Source organism: Meles meles, chromosome 14 (assembly GCF_922984935.1).
Source record: "Meles meles chromosome 14, mMelMel3.1 paternal haplotype, whole genome shotgun sequence".
Taxonomy (NCBI): Eukaryota; Metazoa; Chordata; class Mammalia; order Carnivora; family Mustelidae; genus Meles; species Meles meles.
Genome location: NC_060079.1, coordinates 17062827 through 17083612, shown reverse-complemented (window position 1 = coordinate 17083612; position 20786 = coordinate 17062827). Strand labels below are relative to the sequence as shown.

The window sequence follows — 20786 nt, the reverse complement described above, 5'->3', positions numbered from 1 at the left end:
TACGCTGAAAAAATAAATAAAATGGAAAAAAAAAATGACTTGTAAAGTTAGCTCCCTCAAGGGACTGTTGCTTGTGAGTAAAATTGTGTTTGTCATTATAATTAACACAAGCTAGTAACAAGGTCATCAAACCAATTTTAAAACAATAAAAAAGGGCATGTGGGTGGCTCAAATGGTTAAGCGTCTGCTTTTGTTCAGGTCATGGTCCTGGGGTCCTGGGATCGAGTCCTGCATCAGGTTTCCTGTTCAATGGTGAGCCTCCTTCTTCCTCTACCTCTCTCTCTATATATCTCTCTCTCTATTTCTAATGAATAAATAAAATCTTTAAAAAAATAAAATAAAAAATGAAAACAGTAAAAAAGTGTCCACAAGTGTGCGTGTGTGTGTGTTCACACACACACACATCTATCTGATTTGAAAGACTTATTATAAAAAACGGGATATAAAATCTCAACTATTTTTATATTAATCACATGTTGAAATGATACTTAGGTTAAATAAAATATATTAAAATTAATCCCATCTGTGGCTTTTTTACCTTTCTAAATGTGGTGATTGGAAAATTCTAAATTGTACATGACTCACATTTCATTTTTTCAAACGATACTGTTATAGAGTACCAATTGGGAAAGCAATTTGTAAACCACTGCTGTTACAAGAACAATTTCCACTTATACTAATAACAAAAGAAATAACTTTGCATTTATGTGTAGAAATGTAGTTTGAAAGAATATTTATTCAGTGACTAATTGTTATTACTCCTGAGTAATGAAAATATGAGGTAAGGGCAAATTATATTTAACCTTCTACTATTTTAAAATTGTTTTTCCTTTAATGTACAGGAAATACTCTTGAATTAGATATCATCTTGGGCATATACACTTAAATGATTTTCAATAAGGGTACCAAGATGATTCAATGGAAAAGAATGGTCTCTTCAACAAATGGTGATGGAAAAACTGGATATCTACATCCAAAAGTATGAATTTAGATCCTTCCTTGGATCATATATAAGAAATAACTGAAAATGGATCAAAAACCCAAATTTAGGAAATAAAACTATTAGAAGAAAATATAGTGGAAAGTCTGCATGAACTCAGATTTGGCCATAGGTTCAAAAATATGATACCAAAAGTATAAGCAACAATAACAACAAAAATAAACAAACTGGACATCACTGAAATAAAAAAAAAATTGTGTGTCAAAAATCACTATCAAGAGAATGAAAATAACCTAGAGGAGAAAATATTTGCAAATCATAGACTTGATAAAGATTTTATATCCAGAATAAAAAACACATAAAGCCCACCAATGAAAAAAAAAACAAACCTCAATTAGAAAATGGAAATGGATGTGAATAGACATTTCTCCAAAGAGGATACAAAATTTGCCAATAGATGCATGCAAAGATGCTCAACATCATTAGTCATTAGGGAAATTAAAATCAAAACCACATGAAATACCACTTTCCACTCACCAGGATAACGATAATTAAACAAGAACAACATATTAAAACAACAACAACAAAAAAGAGAAAATAATAAGAGCTGGAGCGGATATGGAGATATTGGAACATTGTTCATTCCTCATGGAAGTATAAAATGTGCAGCCATCATGGAAAACTGGGAGTATCTCAAAAAGCGATACAGAATTATCACATACCTCAGCAATTCTACTCCTAGGTATATGTTTAAAAGAACTGAAAATAGGAACTCAAAGAGATACTCAGACACCAATGCTAATACGGCAGCATTATTCACAACAGTAAGAAGGGGTAAACAACCCATGTGTGTCCATCAAAATGTAGGTACTATACATAGAATGGAACATCATTCAACCATCAAAAAATGAAGATCTGATGCACGTTACAACATGGATGAACCTTGAAAATATTACACTGAGTGAAATAAACTAGACACAGGAGGACAAATATAATTCCACTTATATAAAATACCGAGAATAGGCAAATCATTGAGATAAAAAGTAGATTAGAGGTCAGAATCTGGGGGAATGAGATATGGGGAATTACTGCATAGTGGGTACAGAGTTATTGTTTGGGGTGTTGAAAATTCTTGGACATAAATAATGGTAATGGCTATACAGCACTGTGAATATAGTTAATGCCATTCAATTGCATGCTTAAAAATGGTTATAAAGCACATTTTATGTTATGTGTGTTTTAGCACAGTATAAGTATGTATATCAAATCATCCTGAGGACTGTGTTTTCTCTTTAGTCATGCATTAGCTTAATAAGTAATAATACATATACTATGTGTTGGACCATCTGCTATGTGTGGGTGACATAATGGTGAATGGAAAAATACAATGAACTTTGTTATGGTATAAATTTGCAGTGTAACCGACATGAATAACATCCATAAAGTAACCTTGGAAGACTTTAAGGGTCTGTATCATTCTTAGGAAGTCTTTCTTTTTGCATAGTTTGAAACAGATATTCTGTTATTTAAAATACTCTCCATAAATATTAAATATACTGATGACACTATATGTAACTAATTTCTTCTACTGGCTGAATGGAATGTTTCCAAAAGAGAAGAAATATTGGACACGATGTTTTACCTAAAGGGATTTCCAATTAAGTGGATCAAAACAATCATGCCTGCATCACATGTAAAGCATCCAGTTAAAACATGTAAACAGGTGCCTATATTTACTATCTAAATACACTTACTTCAAATGCTAAGGGGAACGATGGAGTGATTAGAACGACATAAGACAAATGAGAAAAGCTTTATGAAAGAAAAGAGTTTAGAAATAAATGGAAGATACAAGGTAATAATAGCATTTTTATATTTTGATAATGGTAGTAGTTACATCAATATAAGGAATGAACTTGCTTTGATCTATATACACACAAATGAATGCATGTAATAGTGAAATAGTAAAATAATGCTGTGGGAAGGGCACATGAACCTCTATGTACTATTTTTGCAACTTACTGTGAGTCTATACTTATTTGAACAGTGGAAGAAAAAGAGGACACCAAAAATTACTTATCACATAATAGCCTTTAAAAATAAAGTATGTTGGGGCACCTGGGTGGCTCAGTGGGTTAAACCTCTGCCTTCAGCTCAGGGCATGATCTCAGGGTCCTGGGATCGAGCCCCACGTTGGGCTCTCTGCTCAGCGGGAGCCTGCTTTCCCTTCCTCTCTCTCTACCTGCCTCTCTGCCTATTTGTGCTCTCTCTGTTAAATAAATAATATATTTAAAAAAAAAATAAAAATAAAAAAAATAAAAATAAAGTATGTTGACATATACATAGGACGAAAGTAACAAAACAAAATAAAACAAAACAAAACAAAAAACACCACCAAAAAGCAAGAGAATGTATAATAATGGTAGGGCTGTGAAATGCACACACATTGTTTTTGTTACTTTTCAAAGTTGTGGTAATATTAATATGCCTGAAGAATTTATGTAAACATAGAAAAACAGACATGGGGAAAAACAAACATGCCAAAATAACCAGAAAGAAAGCAAAGGGGTGGATATTGTGGCAAAGTACGGGAAGGGGTTTTGGATGGGAGAGGTGGGCTATCAGTGACCCAAGGAAATGGCTTTACCTCAGAATATGCTACCTTCTCCCTCCTTTCCTACAGAAATTATAGCTCTTAAGGATTACTCTACAGGTGGCCAAGGCTTACTGATTTCTTTTTGTCTTGATTTTAGTAAAATTGTAAGAATTCAGACATGAGAAAAGGACTATTATTTCTCATATTTTACTATATGCATACAGATGAGCTCAGAACTTCTGTTCAATCATCATTTTTCTTCCACTTACAATTTGGGTTGGATATGAATTAATTAATATACAAGGATGAAATATCATGTTTGTGTATCACATATAGTACAGGTAGCTTAGAAAATAAATATTTTATCATATAAAAGTGATTAACTCAAAATTTATTATACCTCCTAACTTCTCTAGGAGTTGAAATAAAAGAAATCAATAATGAAATACAGGAAAATAATCAAAAGTAATTTGATTTGTATGTTCTTTAAATTTTGATTAAATTTTCATTGAGGGATGCCATAAATAGTTGGGTAAATAACAGGTAGTTGAGTCTGCTCTCCTGTCGCAATTGTACAGTAGGCATTCTCCCCAAGATATATACCATGGAAATTTTCTGGTTTTCATACTTACATGGTCTTTCTTTTTCCTTCAAAATGTCTATATTTTTACTATATATTTTCTAATAATGTTAATGTTCTAATAATTTTATTATAACCCAAGTCAACAGTAATCTTTATACATCATATATTTTCAATTTCCTGTTATACTTATGTTTATATTTAAGACATATTACAACCGATATATTCGTAACAATTCCAAAAACTTTAAATGCCTAATGTGAGGCATTTGTGCCTAATGTGAGATGACATTATACCAGAGATAAAAGTTCAGGTCAGGCATTGTCCAGAGAAAAAGGCAGGGATTTATTAGATATTCAGGAATTAAACCGTGGTCTTATCCCTTCTAAAAAGAGAGGCAAAACTTGTGAAAGCAAACCAGGAACTACCCAATGCTAATCACAAGTTAGAAATTTCTCAATTTCTCAGTCTCAATTCTATGCTATTAACACACTACAATATTTTATATTAAAAAAAAAAAAGTACCCTTGAGGAAACTGTTTCATATACTGCGCCTGGAAATGAGTTAACTCCCTACATCACAAATTAAACCCAAATAGATATATTATATGGTTATTTAATTTATGATGTGCTTTATTTGAGTCTAGACACTACTCTAAGCATGTCCTAAGTCTGTTTCTCACCAGACTTTTGTCAGTTTCCCTGGCCTGAATCTCCTTCCTTGCTTATGCTGTGTAGAATGTCCATTAGCTGCAACGGGTCCATCTTTCTTCTATCTCAATAAAGCTTCCCACAAAAGTCTTATTATTGCTTCACGGGACCAATTTTCTGAACCATGTGTAGTATTTGATTATATTCAACTCAAAATATCATGTCACAATATTTTGTTGTCATTGATTTCAAATTCAGCTACGTAACAGGGAAGTTTCACAGATAACACCAGACTCCTTTTAGAAATGGAAGAACATTACCAATAAATCTTCAGTAACCATCACAATGCTAATATAAAGGCAGTCACTAACTAAGTAATTGTGACATAATTTCATCAGACAACTAGGATTTCATATTTCCAAAGATGTTTTTTAAAAAATCTAGTCTACCTCTAGTTTTCTTACACTTATAATCTTATTATACACACCCAAATTTTTTTCAATACTCATGGACAAATATGCTTCACTAGGGCTCCATATTCATCTCATCTATATATTTTCTTAACCACCCTCTCCAGTTTATTATAGTTAGAAGGAAAGTATGTCTTTTTCCTTTGTACCATCTGAAAAAACTGTATCAATTTGGAGAAAAAATGAAAAATTTCAAAGTTCAAAGGCTAAATCATTTGGAAAAGGAAGACTGTTCTTCAGTTGTGGCTCTTTTGTAAGTGCTGTGTTTAGAAGTCCTGGGTCAGAGCCTTGATTACATCAGTGCAGTCACTCAAGTCCTTTTTACTTAAGTATACGAAATAGTTGGAAAAAAATAAAGGCAAATAAAACCACAAAAAAATTCATGTTAGTAACTTCATACACAAATCCTGAAGACACTTGCAAGGCTGACTTCTATTTTATGTTACTTATACATTTTGGGGTTTCTAATGAGAATAAAAATGATTTATTAAGCATGCATTTTGCTTAATCAGTACTTCAAGTCAGAAAGTCTGAATACTGGGAGACATTTTTACATAAAAGTTTCTCAATTTATAAAACATTTTCTATTGACAGATAAGGCACAGAAAAATCCAAGTGACATCTGCTAAGCTTTACTTAGGAAAACTTAAAGAAATCCTACGGGATAACATCACTCAATTTTTCCTGGAGTAGCTCTGATGGAGACTTCCTAAAAAAAAAAAAAAAAAAAAAAAAAAAATCTGGAAATAATTAGAAACTATTATAGTACCTAAAAAAGTTTACTTGAAAACTAAATCTGCTATTCATCAAAGACCATAATACACTCAGAATAATGTAATGGAAAAATAAGGTACACATATAGAATAACATAAAGCACCTCAACCAAATCTGATTGCAAAACATAAAAAAAGAAGGTTGACAGAACACAGTATCAGACTCATGATATACTGAAGAACTATGTAGGAAAAATTGCACTTAACTGATTAAGCAATGATTTTGTTAAAACAGTATATATTGATTATTTTACTTATTTTAATTTATTTCTGTTCATTTTACTTCCAAATGATAAGAAACCATTTTTTTAAAAAAAGGATACTAAGCACAACTTTAATACAAATTGAAAGGGAAGAAAAATTAATAGTTAATTCTTAAAATTTACTCTTTTGTCATAAGATCTGCATGGAAAAGAAAAGTATCCAAAATACAGTAAAAAGTATTTTGGGTATTTCTGGAGCAATAAATGCAATATAATGATAATGCTAATAGCTTCTTAAACTTAAAATATGTTCTCTACAGAGACCTAAAATTCCACTGGGGGGTAGACTGGATGGCATGTCCCTTGGAGTTTAAAAGGCTGTCCATATGAACTGAATTATCCTTGACAAGTACCTTCAGACACTTGTAATATGATCTCATGTAAATTTAGACCATATTTTGCACACAAACCAGTGGCAATAGTAAGTTTATTCAGGAGCTCAGATAAGAAGGCAAGAAAAACTGATATCCTTAATAACAATTGTTCAACATGAAATTTCCAAAATGAAAAGCATAAAAATAAAAGCATCTAATGTGTTGCAGCAAATGAAAGAAAAACAAATATTAAGAAAAATGTTGCATTTTTTTTCTGTTCAACCCTTAGCTACCTAGTGTTTCCATGCAAAATTCTATCCTTCGATAGCTTATTTAAATTTGGAAAAAGAAAAGCACATTTTAAGCAAATAAATAAACTGGAAAATTACATTTGCATTGGAATTGTAATAACATAATATAATAAAAAATTACAATAAATCATAACACAGAGCTGTAAATGTTTACAAAAAGCTGACTGTAAGGCAAAACAAAAGGACAACTCAGAACTCTGTAGCTTTAAAGACTGCTCAGGATTGCCTTCTGCCTTGGCACAGACAGCCCTACAAACTTTCCTAACTCTCCAGGGATCAGCTCCATCGTCCAAGAGACACATTAAGGCCTGTAGAAGAGAATCAGGCTTTGGAGAGGGCCAGGCCAGGCAAGCGCCTTAGCATCATTAACTGTATTTAGTTTTCTTTATCAGAAGTCTGCTACTGCTACGGTTGTCCTGCTAATGGATGAAAACAGAATATATATCATCTTGAATTTGAGTAGTAGAGAAAAATGACAGATTATGTTAAGAAATTTTAAAGACATGTATATTTTTTTGTGGATCCTTAAAACCAAGATTTAATACATCCATGGAATAATTAACAGTTGTCAAAGATCAGTTATAAGCTAATTTCATAGGAGAATAATAAAGTCCTCCCACTTGAACTGTATTAAAGGAAATTACTATGCATTTTTTCTTTAAAAATATTTTGTGGAAAGCAACACTTCAGTTTAACAAAATAGCAAAACAATTGGAAACCTTTACAAGCATATATTTTGTAGTCACTTAAATGAGGTCTATTTAATCCATTAACCACCTGAAATATTTAAATACACCCTGAATTATTTAAAAAATTCAACTTAAAAATCAAACCAAGAGACATGTTTATAATATTGCTTTGCTGAAACACTGAAAGAAAGTGCACTGCATAGAGTGCTTAAATTTCTCACTCTTCCTTTCAATCAATATCTGAGGCAAAGTTTCATCTCTAGGGCCCTTAATGGCAGGAATTCCTGGAGCCAGCAAATGAGTAATGTTAAACCTATGATTAGATGATGAGGCCATCAAAGACACTAGACCCTAATGCTACATTCTTCTTTATTTCTCTGAACTGCAGTAAAACCCTGAGCTAAAGAAGAAGGAATTTTAAGCTACCCTTTTTTTTTTCCCACAAAAGCTTTTTTTTTTTTTTTTTAAATAAATGTGCATCATCAATAACTTAAAAGGTCCGAACAGATCTCTCAGAATGTCTCTTGAACTCAGGACTCCGGCATTAGGAAACAATTTTCAAATGCCCTGCAGATGAACTCCTGCCAGGAATGCTGTTTTCCTTAACTTCTTCCTTATTAATATTCTTCATATTTTTCCTCGCTGAAAAGGAGGGAATGGACCTAATGGTTTCCCTATAAATATATTCTTGAAGAAAGTAAACCTGAAGACTGGAAATCAATAGGTAAGTTTCGGTTGCTTTGTGTTTGCTAATATTTTAAAAGATCAGTTAAAGCCATATTGTTTATTTGGGAGTTAGCTGTGGCTTTGGGCAGACCTCAAGGTCAGTAACTAGAAAGAGTTTAGATGTATTATGCTATTGAGGAAGCTAGGAATAAATGTAATAACTACTTATTGCAAACATACATAACCTGTCTTTCTTTTCACATTACAAAATATTTAATACTTATATGAAAATTAGGATCATTAGGAGACTTGGCAGAGCTGGTAAGAAAAAAGACCACTAGGATATATAGCTTTTATAACTGCTAAGAAGAAAAAAAAACAACTACAAATTCTATTTTTAAATCTGATTATTAAAGATAAATAGCATAAGTATATTTTTAGAATGTACACTGAAATGTACACATTACATCAAAAAAAGAAAGCAACAAGGTATTGTATAAAAGACCACTCACTAATGAGCTGTATTTTATACTAGGGCTATTGCATGATAAAGACTGTTTTCATTACCTATAATCAAATAGAAGAAAACACTTAATAATAAATGTCAGAATTATAAATTCTATAGTACCATTTTTAAACGGTGGAATGTAAAGAAGGGTATCAAAAGATCTGTAACAGATTATATATATATAATTTGCAGATAGAGGACAATAGAAGGATAGGAAGGTGGGAAAGAGTAAGATAGCTAAAGAGAGCGGAAGAACAGAGAGGGACACTGAATCAATATTTACAAGGTACTATCATCTAAAAATATATCTTATTTTGTTCGTCTGCGGGATAAGAAATGTAAGTTTTAAAAATATGTAAACACACACATATATAGGCACACATTTTACTAACTAAATGACATTAAAAAAAAACCACCTCCCATAGTTTAATGTAATCCAGTGGAAGAGATGTCCTACCTGAGAACACAGCAGCATGACTAGCTCAACCACAGACGTGCTGGACTTCATACAAACGAGGCCTGTAACAAAGAAAGGTTGAAGAAAATGAAATTACAGTGGTAGAAATCATCACTCCAAGTTGTTTCACTATGTAATTTTAACTTATAAAATGTTCTACAGACTAGAACTCCTAAAATAAAACAAATGGAAAGATTCACTAACACATATTTTTTATGGCACTAATTTCAAAACATTCAGATATTCAAGAAGATGTAGAAAAAAAATACTAAAAACTGACTTCATGCTTGGGTTATTTATTGGTCAAGGCATTTTTTAATATTTAAACAAGATGGAAGGTAGTTATCGGAATTGGTGCGCTTGTTAGAGCCCACTTTGAATCCAATGACATTTGTTATGTGATTGTCTCCTGGAATAAGAAGCAATAACCAGTGAAGATCTGCCTAAATTTTCTTCTAAAAGACAAAATTAAAATAATTTACAAATAAATAACTGCCCATAGGTTATCAGTTGTTAAATGTTTTTAAAATGTTAAAAAATGAATTTCACACACAATTAATATGTTAAGCAATGTTCATAGAATCTTGAAATGTTGTAATTTGTACAACTAATGGCTACTACTCATTGATCACTTACTGTGTGCGAGGCACTGTGTTAAATGCCTTATATTCATAGTGTCATTTAAACCTTATTTCTATTCTGTTACATACTATTATTATACCCATACTACAGATAAGAAAATATTCTTCCTATAAACAGTTTAAACATTAATTATTCATCGAGACATTTCCCAATTGAAAGGATGACTGCTGAATAACATGTAGTAAGAATGCCAATCATGACTGGTAGGTTTTTTAAAAAGTGCCAACAATGGGGGTTAGGGGGATAGGAGAAGAATAAATGAAACAAGATGGGATTGGGAGGGAGACAAACCATAAATGACTCCTAATCTCACAAAACAAACTGGGGGTTGCTGGGGGGAGGTGGGGTCAGGAGAGAGGGAGGGGGTTATGGACATTGGGGAGGGTATGTGCTATCGTGAGTGCTGTGAAGTGTGTAAACCTGGCGATTCACAGACCTGTACCCCTGGGGATAAAAATACATTATATGTTTATAAAAAAAAAATTGAAAGGGGAGGCGAACCATAAGAGACTATGGACTCTGAAAAACAACCTGAGGGTTTTGAAGGGGCGGGGGTGGGAGGTTGGGGGAATGAGTTGGTGGGTAATAGGGAGGGCACATATTGCATGGAGCATTGGGTGTTGTGCAAAAACAATGAATACTGTTATGCTGAAAAAAAAATAAATTAAAAAAATGAAAAAAAAAAAAAGTGCCAACAATGGAGGAAGACGTAACTAAGGATTAAGAACAATTCCAGGTTGAGAGTATATAATCATGACGCTTAGTAACATAAAAAAGATTTTAAAATTTTTCACTTTTTTAAAAAAAATAATGTTTTTTCTTTTTAAGGAGGACAGAAGTGATCAGTAAAAGCATGGGATAGCAGGAAATGCCATGGTCTTACATTAGTTGTTGCTAAATGGAAAGCTTAAGTGAAACCAGTTTTTCTCTTCTTTTCTTCTTAAGGTGATTTCAGTAAATAGTCTCAAATGCCTTCTAGGCTCTAGCATGTATATTTACTGTAGGTTGTGGATAAATACCCTTTTGTGCCCACTGTGCTAACAACCCTATCCTTATTGTACACATGACAGAAAAAGCTGTAAAAGGGACTAGTTTTCCATCTTATCAGATCTTTGGGCAGACAGTTAACTAATGAAATAAGAGGGAGATGTGAAAAGCTCATTTAAGAGACAATTGCTGTAATTGATCAGCAATTCTCATGCTCAGGAGCTAGAGAGTCAAAAAGATTAATGGGACATTTATCACCTGTTGGCTACTCAACTATTTGAAATTCTGACAAAGAAAAACTAAGGAAAAGGCCAAAGGACTATGCATAGCAAAAGAATCATAATTCTGATATGCACTCCATAAATTTAGATTTTAGACTACAGGCTATATAAGGGATGACTATATAAAGAATTATTCACCATATATTTATTCTGTGTATTAGAATTTTTTAAATACATAACAACTTAAAAGTAAAAATTAGGAAAAAACATGCAATTGTGTTAATTTCTCACAGCCTGATTTTTAAAATGAACTTCTAAAAAACTCCTATGTAACAGGAATGTTCATAATCTTTACAAATTCTATCATACAGAAAATATAAACAAATGTTCTATCAATGCTTTGTTCAAAGGACATGACAACAAATTGACAGGATAGCAAAACTGCAATTTGCAAACAGTATGGCCTTTGTGATTTTAAGTCCATAGATCCACGCACCTTTACTGGTGTGTTTTGTCTAATTAGTTTTGAACACAATGAACTAATGGATTCTCCTTAAAAGGAAAAAAATAATCTACCATCGACAATGCGAACATAAGCAGAGGCAATTCTGGAAGACTTATCAACCTTCAAGTATTACACAATCACTTTGGTTGGAAGTATTTCTAGGTGTTAACAAAAGTATTACTAAAACAAATACCCAAACTCCAATGCTTTTTATTAGTGATACTAAAAATACAAGCAATGTCTGGTGATATTCTAACCTTGCACACTTTCTAAATAAAGAAGAATCCACATTTGAAAGTTTAAAATGTAGGAATAAACATGGTATTGTATTAACTTAAATCATAAGCTCAAGAAAGCCACATTTATCTAGTGATGATATAAATACCTAAGCTATATAAGCATAAGGCAAATATTTTATAAGTGTATATTTCAAACAGGTTGATTTTATCCTTCTTGTATCTAGCAAGAAATTCATAATCAAATCAACTCATTTGGCAGCTACTCACATGAGCAAAGTATAGTGTTAGCACTGAGGAGTTCACAGTAATGGATAAGACATTATCTACTCCTTCCCATCTGTTCCATGTTTTGTTTTATTTTATATTTTTTAAGATTTTATTTTTATTTATTTGACAGACAGAGATCACAGGCAGGCAGAGAGAGAGGAGGAAGCAGGCTGCCCGCCGAGCAGAGAGCCCTATGCGGGGCTCGATCCCAGGACCCCAGGATCATGACCCGAGCTGAAGGCAGAGGTTTTAACCCACTGAGCCACCCAGGTGCCCCGTGTTCCATGTTTTAAATCAAATCTAAGATTATCTAACATTTACCTGGAGCTTTTATCATTTACAAAGCATTTTTACATATGCTATCTCATTTCATTCTCTTAATAACCCTTTGATTTAGTTATTATTACCTCATATGATAGATAAAAAATGAAGAGTCAGTGACTAGCCCAAGAGGTATCATTCAGTTAAGTAGTAGAACTGGAACCCAAATACAAGGAACCTAACTTGAATGTCCATTTGATGTTTGCTGCAGAGCTATATAAATAATTAAACATGAATAGGATGGCAATATGTCTCTATGAAAAAGGTCATAATGGTTCATTCCAACTGGGATGACTTTGACAGTTTTCTTGGAGAAGGTAGCATATGTTGGTCAGACATGAGCACAAAAAGCACTATCTTTAGCAAAAGCAAAGAGGGAGAAGGGGAAAAAAATGTGAAAGACCTTTATTGTTTGGGGGATGGATGAGTGGAATCTAGGCAGTGTATAAAAGTGGGACTGAGGGCTATCATAAAATTCAAAGATAAATAAAGATCAAAAGCAGTAAAATTATGTTTTTGAAAAGGGAAGAGTTTAGTGCAAGTTATATAATGGAGAAAATGATACTAAGCTTAAGTATTCCTATTTCACAATCATTTATCCCACCCTGTTAACTGAGAAGTCCCCAAAGGAGCTGTATATGTTTGCCCCATCATCAAAAATCTACTTAGACGTATCGGCCAGTTGATAGAGTATTTTTACCAACAAATATACATTCACCAGAATAAATATTCTGACTAGGAATACTAATCCAATACTTTATACCACACAAGTTACTGGTTAAAATTAAGACCTGGAGCAAAGGCAATACATACGTGAGCAAAGGAGGTTTGTATGTAAAGGAGGTATTTGACAGTGAAGAAACTATCTAGTAAGAGTTTTTGAATATATTATGAACTACACTGTTGAAAGATAAGGTCAGCTGAGTGGTTAACATACAAGCACGTGAGAAGATTAATCAGATGGACAGATTTGAGGTGGTCCAGATGCAAGAAGCAAAGAATGAATAGAACTGAATAAACTAAACCGTCATCCAAAACACTGGCAGTTCTTTTGGAATCCCCCCTACTAGGGGTAAGAAGTCAGTTTTATTTTCAGAACTGTGTGTCTTCACCATAAACAACAAAATAAAACCCCAACAAGCCCCACTAAAATGTAGGATGAGTATGAAGTTTTAAGTTTGACTTTGGGACAAAGCTATCTTTCTTAATACAAGGAAGACTGAAAGATACAGTGATGCTGTTTTACTACAAAGCTTTCAGATTCTTCTGAGTCCATCTGTGAATCTGACTTTATGTGTCTATAGAATTAGATCAAGTTAAAAGAGCCCTTCAGCTTTAAAAGAGTGTAGGGAAATTCCATCTTTAGCAGGATGTTCCTCACAGTGGGAAATAAAGGGCATGAAGTCTTACAGTGATAAGCAAGAAATCACACTCTAAGCAAGAAATCACATAAATAAGGGTGCCTGAGTTGGTTAAGGTGGCTAGTTGGTTAAGGGAAAACCTCTTGGTTTTGGTCAGGTCATGATCCCAGGGCCCTTGGATCCAGCACAGCTTCCAACTCCACCCTCAGCAGGGAGTCTGTTTGAGGACTTTTTTTCTCTCCTTCTGCCCTTCTCTCACACACACACACACACACACATACTCTCTCTCTCTCTCTCAGATAAATAATAAATAAATAAATAAATAAATAAAATTTAAAAAGAACAATAATCACACCCATAGGTGGGACTCATCTTTTAAGCAGTGTCAGAATTTTCTTTCAGCAAGGGCCCTCTTTCAAAAAAGGAGACCCCCAGACATCTATGACTAGGGCAGGGCTCTGAGTACACTCTCCTTAAATGTCAATTAAATGAATAAATCTAGAGACTATCATTCACTGAGGAACCGTGTAGTTGATGATAGAGAAAAAAAAATTGGATTTTGAGGAAAAAAAAAGCGTATTTTCAGGGGGAATAAGACCCATTTCCTTCAAAAGGCATTTACTGAGTGTAATGTCTCATGTGCTAAATACCATGTCAGGTACCAAGTATAAAAAGAAGTGAGGAAAGTGGCACAGATTTTGTAAACAAATAGTCATGACATAGAATCCTAGGAGATACACAGAGATCATAAAGTGTTAGAAGCACAGAAAGGTAGTGAGCGACTCTGCTGAGCAGAATTTATAGGGTATGTGATATATCAGTTGGATATCTGGGCAAAAAAAGATAGAATGGAAAGTCATCCAAGGTAAGAGAAACATGAGAGGTATAAAGAAACATGAAATAGCTAGTAAAACGGGGTTGGAATTGTTATGTTGGGTTGTTGAGAGGACAAAAGGCAAGGAGTGGAAATGAAGACAGAGAGGGAGACAGGAGGCAGGGCCATATACAGTGTGGCTTCCTATTGGCAACAGGGAGCCAATGAAGGACTCTAAACAAGTGAGACATAATCCCATCTATTTGGAAAGATCCCTTTCTGTCAGTATATAGGAAGCAATCCACAACTGTAAAGTCTAGTCAAGATAATGAAAGCCTGAGCTGAAGGCAGTGGCAACACAAACAGAGGAAGATTTGAAAGCCATTTTGGAATGAGACAATACAGTATATCAGACAATGGAATATGAGGTTAAATTCTAGGGTAAAGGAGCAATGCAAGTGTGAATGATGACACCTTTACCTGAGCTAGATAAAACAAATGAAGAAGAAGGTATGTGGAAAGAGAGTGCTGACTTGCATTCTAGATGAAATTAGGAATACAGGCACAAAAATTAATGTTGAGCTTTAGAAGTGTTGTTTTTTAGATGCTGTAACTCTGACAAACCAGATATAAATATAAACCATGCTATCAGACAGATAGAATGCTGTCGAAGAAAATACAATTGTGTAGTTTTTATAAGAGTCCCATTAGTAGACTACCAGTAATAATCCTACAAATAGTTTTAAGACCTAGATTTTCCATTTTTCCTCAGAATACAACATACAAATTAGTTTTCAGTTAAATAGACATGACTGTTCCGGTAATTTGAATTTTAAAAACCAAGTTTTCCCAGGACTACTTACTTCTTCATAAATTAATTAATTTTTTTTTTCAGCGTAACAGTATTCATTGTTTTTGCACCACACCCAGTGCTCCATGCAATACGTGCCCTCCCTATTACCCACCACCTGGTTCCCCCAACCTCCCACCCCCGCCCCTTCAAAACCCTCAGGTTGTTTTTCAGAGTCCATAGTCTCTTATGTTTCGCCTCCCCTTCCAATTTCCCTCAACTTCCTTCTCCTCTCCATCTCCCAATAGGACTACTTACTTTTTAAATAACTTTCTAATGATTTTAACTTTCTTAAATTTCAAAATTAGTAGAGATTAAGTGGCACTGAAATAGTTTCATCTTAGTAATAAATGTTGAATTAGAACCATTGTCCTTGAAAGGAACTGTACAAGCTCACTAGGTTTCATTGCTTTAGTGTCAGTGGTGTATGGCTAGCTGGTAATTTCTTTGAAGTTCTCTGTTCTATATGGTTTTTGCACTGTGTTACAAAGCATTCTAAAATGCAGTGCATAACCATAAAATAGCCTATCTTTTATGATTTTTGCAATACTTATCTATCTCTATTAGTATAATAACAATTTCCTTTGTTTTTTTTACCAGCCTTTTACCTTTTTATCTGCAATATGCAATTCGTTTCCTTATGTCATCACTCTGTATGCTCCTGTATGTAAAAGAGTACTTTTGGTTTTATTGTTCAGGTCATCTGAACTTATTAAGGTCAAAACGTTAAGAATTACCAAACCAAGTATTTTGTGTGGCTTTCTCATTTAAAACAACAAAATCACTATTAAGCATCCTTTGAAATAATAATTAATGGCCTGAATATTAATTATTATTGTTACAACTAATATTAATATGTGCATGGTAATATTAGTAATATAATATTTCAAGATTTGCCTACAGAGATTTTAATTTAAAGCTGCATTACAAACAGAAACAATTATATTACCTTACAGAAACTAAAATAACATTAAGTTCATTTTCTAAGAAAAAGCTTAAGGGTAATTAAATCATTACAGCTGGTTTTTATATTTAGATTATAAAGTTTAAGTGGGAAAAAACCCTCAAAATACTGTAAAGTCAGTGAGAGTTCATTCATTCACTAATTTACTCATTTGTTAAGAACTCAGTTATCACCAACTTCTGGCAGGCTTAATGTCTTTGGAATAGGAACAAAACTGAAGTCCCGGGACATATCACACATATCAGGGGTCAGCAAACTTTTTCCGTAAAGGCACAGATAAAATATTTTGGTTTTGGTGGCCAATTATTTTCTGTCACAACTACTCAACTCTGCCATTGTAGGTGCAAAAGCAGCCACACAACACATAAAACCAATGAACTTGACTGTCTTCCACAAAAACTATTTACTTGCTGCAAGGTGTGTGGGTACGTGTGCATGTGTGCACATCTCTGTGTGAGAAGAGAGACAATATATACACATGCACACATCCTCACATATGCACCTACAAAGTTTTAAAACTGCAGGGGATATTATTTCAAATATATATCTATGATGCTTTATAATTTCAAATCCAAAAAGCTCTAGGGAAAAAAAAAAGCTTTCTCAAAAGACTGTCACAAACTCAATTATCAAGCAACATTTCACCTAATATGAAGCTCTTTATAATCTTTATTCTACTTAGTGTGAAAGTCTCTATGTATTACTGAAGACATATTAATGTGTTTGATTAACAAACTACTACATAATCCTCTGAAGATGCTATGAAATAACACATATAGGTACTTATTACCTTTCTTGAGTCCCAGCATCTCTATATTACAAGACACATATGGCTCTAACTTTCGAATAAAGCATCATAGGCATTTATTAAAATTTTAAAAATGTGACAACTTTTTAAAAGTGAGAAATCAGTAGTACTCTCACATGAAATATTTTGAAAGATTCACAAATTACTATTAATATTAATTATAATTTCACAGCAATTTGATATTGTACCTTTCCCCAAGGAAATTCCATATATCCAGAACTAAAAATCTATTTCCACATGGGAATGATTGTTTCTAAGTGCTTTTAAACTGTAAATTTAGAGTGTGTAGATTGATCAGATATAAAATTAATTGTAACTGTAGGTACACAATATCCAAATAATCATTTTGACAAATTTATTTAAATCAATTCTAATTTTTGTTGTTGTTATTGTGTTGATACAGCCTAGTAATTTAACAGACTACAGATTTTTTTCCCCTTTTTTTACAGTTTTGCTTCTGCTAAGAATGTTTGCATAATGATGGGGCTGAAGTTCCTAAAACTCATAGATAATTCTTCTACACAATGATAGATTATAATAGAAAGATGAAGATACAGTGATGGTTAATACATGGATATTTATTAGTGATTATAACATGAGCTGAGATGAAGAGAATTTTTTTTTTAATATTTTATTTACTTGACAGAGAGAAATCACAACTAGGCAGAGAGGCAGGCAGAGAGAGAGGAGGAAGAAGGCTCCCTGCGGAGCCGAGAGCCCGATGTGGGGCTCGATCCCAGGACCCTGGGATCATGACCTGAGCCGAAGGCAGAGGCTTTAATCCACTGAGCCACCCAGGCACCCCTGAAGAGAATATTCTAAAGGCACTGTTAACACCTATTAAATATAAAACACTGCCAGAAATTTACTTTTTTGTTACTTATGCTTCAGAAAGTATGTCCTAGACCATCAAAATGTCATTATCAGGGGAAATATTCTGGAAAATTCCTAATGTCCAATGTCATCCTTTTTTCATTTCCATATGACTTTAAACTTCTGTTTGCATGCTCCATTTAAGTATCATTTTTCATTTACACCTACTAAAAAACAAACTGCAATTTCCAAATCATTTGGGATTAATTAAGATTTGAGTTGGCTATCTCTTAAGACATTTTCATTTAAATAATTTATTTATGGAACTATAAGTAAGCCACTGCTGTATGCACAGAGATGACACAGTCTTTGACCACAAGGAGCTAACAGCCTAGTTACAAAGATAATACATTTATGAAGGATTCTAGAGAGTATTATACTGAAAAAAATTACAATAAAGCACTATGCCTCAAAATAACTTAAAATAATTACTTGTGAAGTTTTCATTAGCATTTTGATTCATAGTATTAGACTCAAGTTTCCACTACAGAAGTGACTGACCTGAGTGTCTTGCCCTTTTCTTGACTTCCTGATTTCATCACAACAGCAATGAGAAAGGATGAAATAAGGGAAATAAGAGACATTTTCACTATCACAAATCATCTGGATCCCTCAATTCTCTTTCAGTTAAATATAATTATAGAACCAATTGTTATCCTATCTCACTTCTTTGCACCAATTTTCTTCTCCTTTCCCTGCACACCTTCATATTCCAAAAAGCTTCAATTAAATTCTAAAACTACTAAACTATGTCTTGTCCAAATTTTGACATTACCCATGAAAAGACTCTAGTCCCAAATAATCATTAAGAATGATACATGTGTTTTAACCCCATATTTCATGTCAAGAAATACTAATTCTCAAAAGAGTAGAAAATATTTCAAGTTAGTCATACAATTAAATCTCATGAATGGTTACAATTAAATCACATGAATGATTACAGTTAAATAAAATGGCTAAACTGATGCCTTCATATTAAAAAAACAATTTATATTCTGTAAAATATGAGATTCTCCTTTTAAACAGTGTGTATAAATGTATAATCTGTATCATTATAGTTTCAAACTACCCAAATTTTGACTTTCATTGATTTATATTCTCAAGCAAATATGTTCAATAATTTAAAGTTCACAAATTTAAATTTAAAATAGTTTTTGTGGTAACATACGCCTTTAAATTCTTTATTTTGGGGTTCAGATAAACACTGGCTCTTTTTCTTCCAAATACTTAAATATGATGCAAAATGGAAATTCTATGAATTTCTTTTAATAATGCATTCATGAGTTTAAAATAAAAACTAAGACAAGCAATTGGTAAAAGGAAATCATTTAATAATTATTATGATTATGGCATTCAGTGGGAAAAAAAAGTTAAGATAGACTCAAGGAGAGATCAGTCACATGAACCTCACTTATATTCAAAAGTGCATAAACTTTATCCAATAAATATAGGTTTCAACTGTTGCAGTACTCTGGGATAATAAAATTCACAAAGTTCCTTATCTGTGTCCAAAGCAATAAATTCTCCAATGTGACCAAAGCTGATTTTCTTTACTAAATTCTGCATTTAGGGCAAAATATTGAGGCACTGAGTAACCAGTCCAGTTTTGTTCATTCTTAGTAAAAAATGGGAAGTTCTTGAAACTTGGAGGAACTTGGAAGTTCCTTAAATTTTACAACAATGAAGCTATTCTCAAAAGTTACAGAAATTATTCATAAGCATATGATTCCATTTAAGCAATATTTATTGGGAATATATGCCATTGGTTATACAAAGAAGTACAGATTACTGAATTGACAAGATTATTTTGTCTATATCAGAAAATCCTACATCAAACTCATACCTATCCATAATTCAGGATGATATCTTGGAGTCAAATTATATAGTCACAGAATACAATCCAATAATGATGGCAGTAAAGAAATCAGCATAGGCATTGCTTTGTACTTAAAAAATAACACTTGAAGTATAAAATAGTAGACCTACTCATAAACTAAAAGTAAATGGTGCTGTTATTTCTCTAAGCCTTCCTGAAATAATAGATTAGAAATAGCAATTATCTTTTGAAACAGTACAGATGGGGAAATCAACAAAATGGAATCAAATAAATAACCACAAAAAAATCTGTCAAAAAGTGAAGAGCTAGTAATTTCCAAGAATTAATGACAATCATTGATTCGATACTGCATGTTTACTCTATGCCAAACACAAATATGAAACAGCCATTTGTTTGAGAAGCCTATGTTGCAAGCAGATAAACAAATCAATTTAATGTGAAGAGACCAAGAGTTATCTCAGAATCATTATAAGATGTTGACATAGAAGGCAAGAGAAATAATGTCATTAAAGTAATTCCTACAGTAATTACAAAAAAATAGTGGAATTGAGAAATAACAGGAAATATTTAGCTTGAAATAATGTGCAGTTATCAATTTCGTAAAAAAAAAAGATTCAGAGATCATTCCAAGATCAGCAATCACAAAAAGTATTATTCAATTTGTAAATCAGAATCTGATTCACATGAACATATTCCTCTAGTCCTGTCAGTGTATCTAGACCTAATGTGTCCTTCTCTATCAAAATAAACATGTAAATATAAAACATGTTTAATTCAAGAATATTCTCTAGTTTAAATGTTACAGCTGCTGAGATGACCTCTATAGACTTTTTTTAAAAAAGATTTTATTTACTTATTTGACAGATAGAGATCACAAGT

The 20786-nt window shown here is 32.8% G+C and overlaps 1 protein-coding gene across 8 annotated transcripts in view; it reads right to left on the bottom strand.

Moving 5' to 3' along the window:
- NBEA (neurobeachin) overlaps positions 1-20786 on the bottom strand; it is a 687041-nt gene that overhangs the window by 338138 nt on the left and 328117 nt on the right. For all 8 annotated transcript variants that reach the window (XM_045977917.1, XM_045977919.1, XM_045977920.1 and 5 more), the window contains one exon: positions 9219-9280. In XM_045977917.1, coding sequence (XP_045833873.1) covers positions 9219-9280 — 62 coding nt within the window. The remainder of the gene's footprint in view (positions 1-9218; positions 9281-20786) is intronic.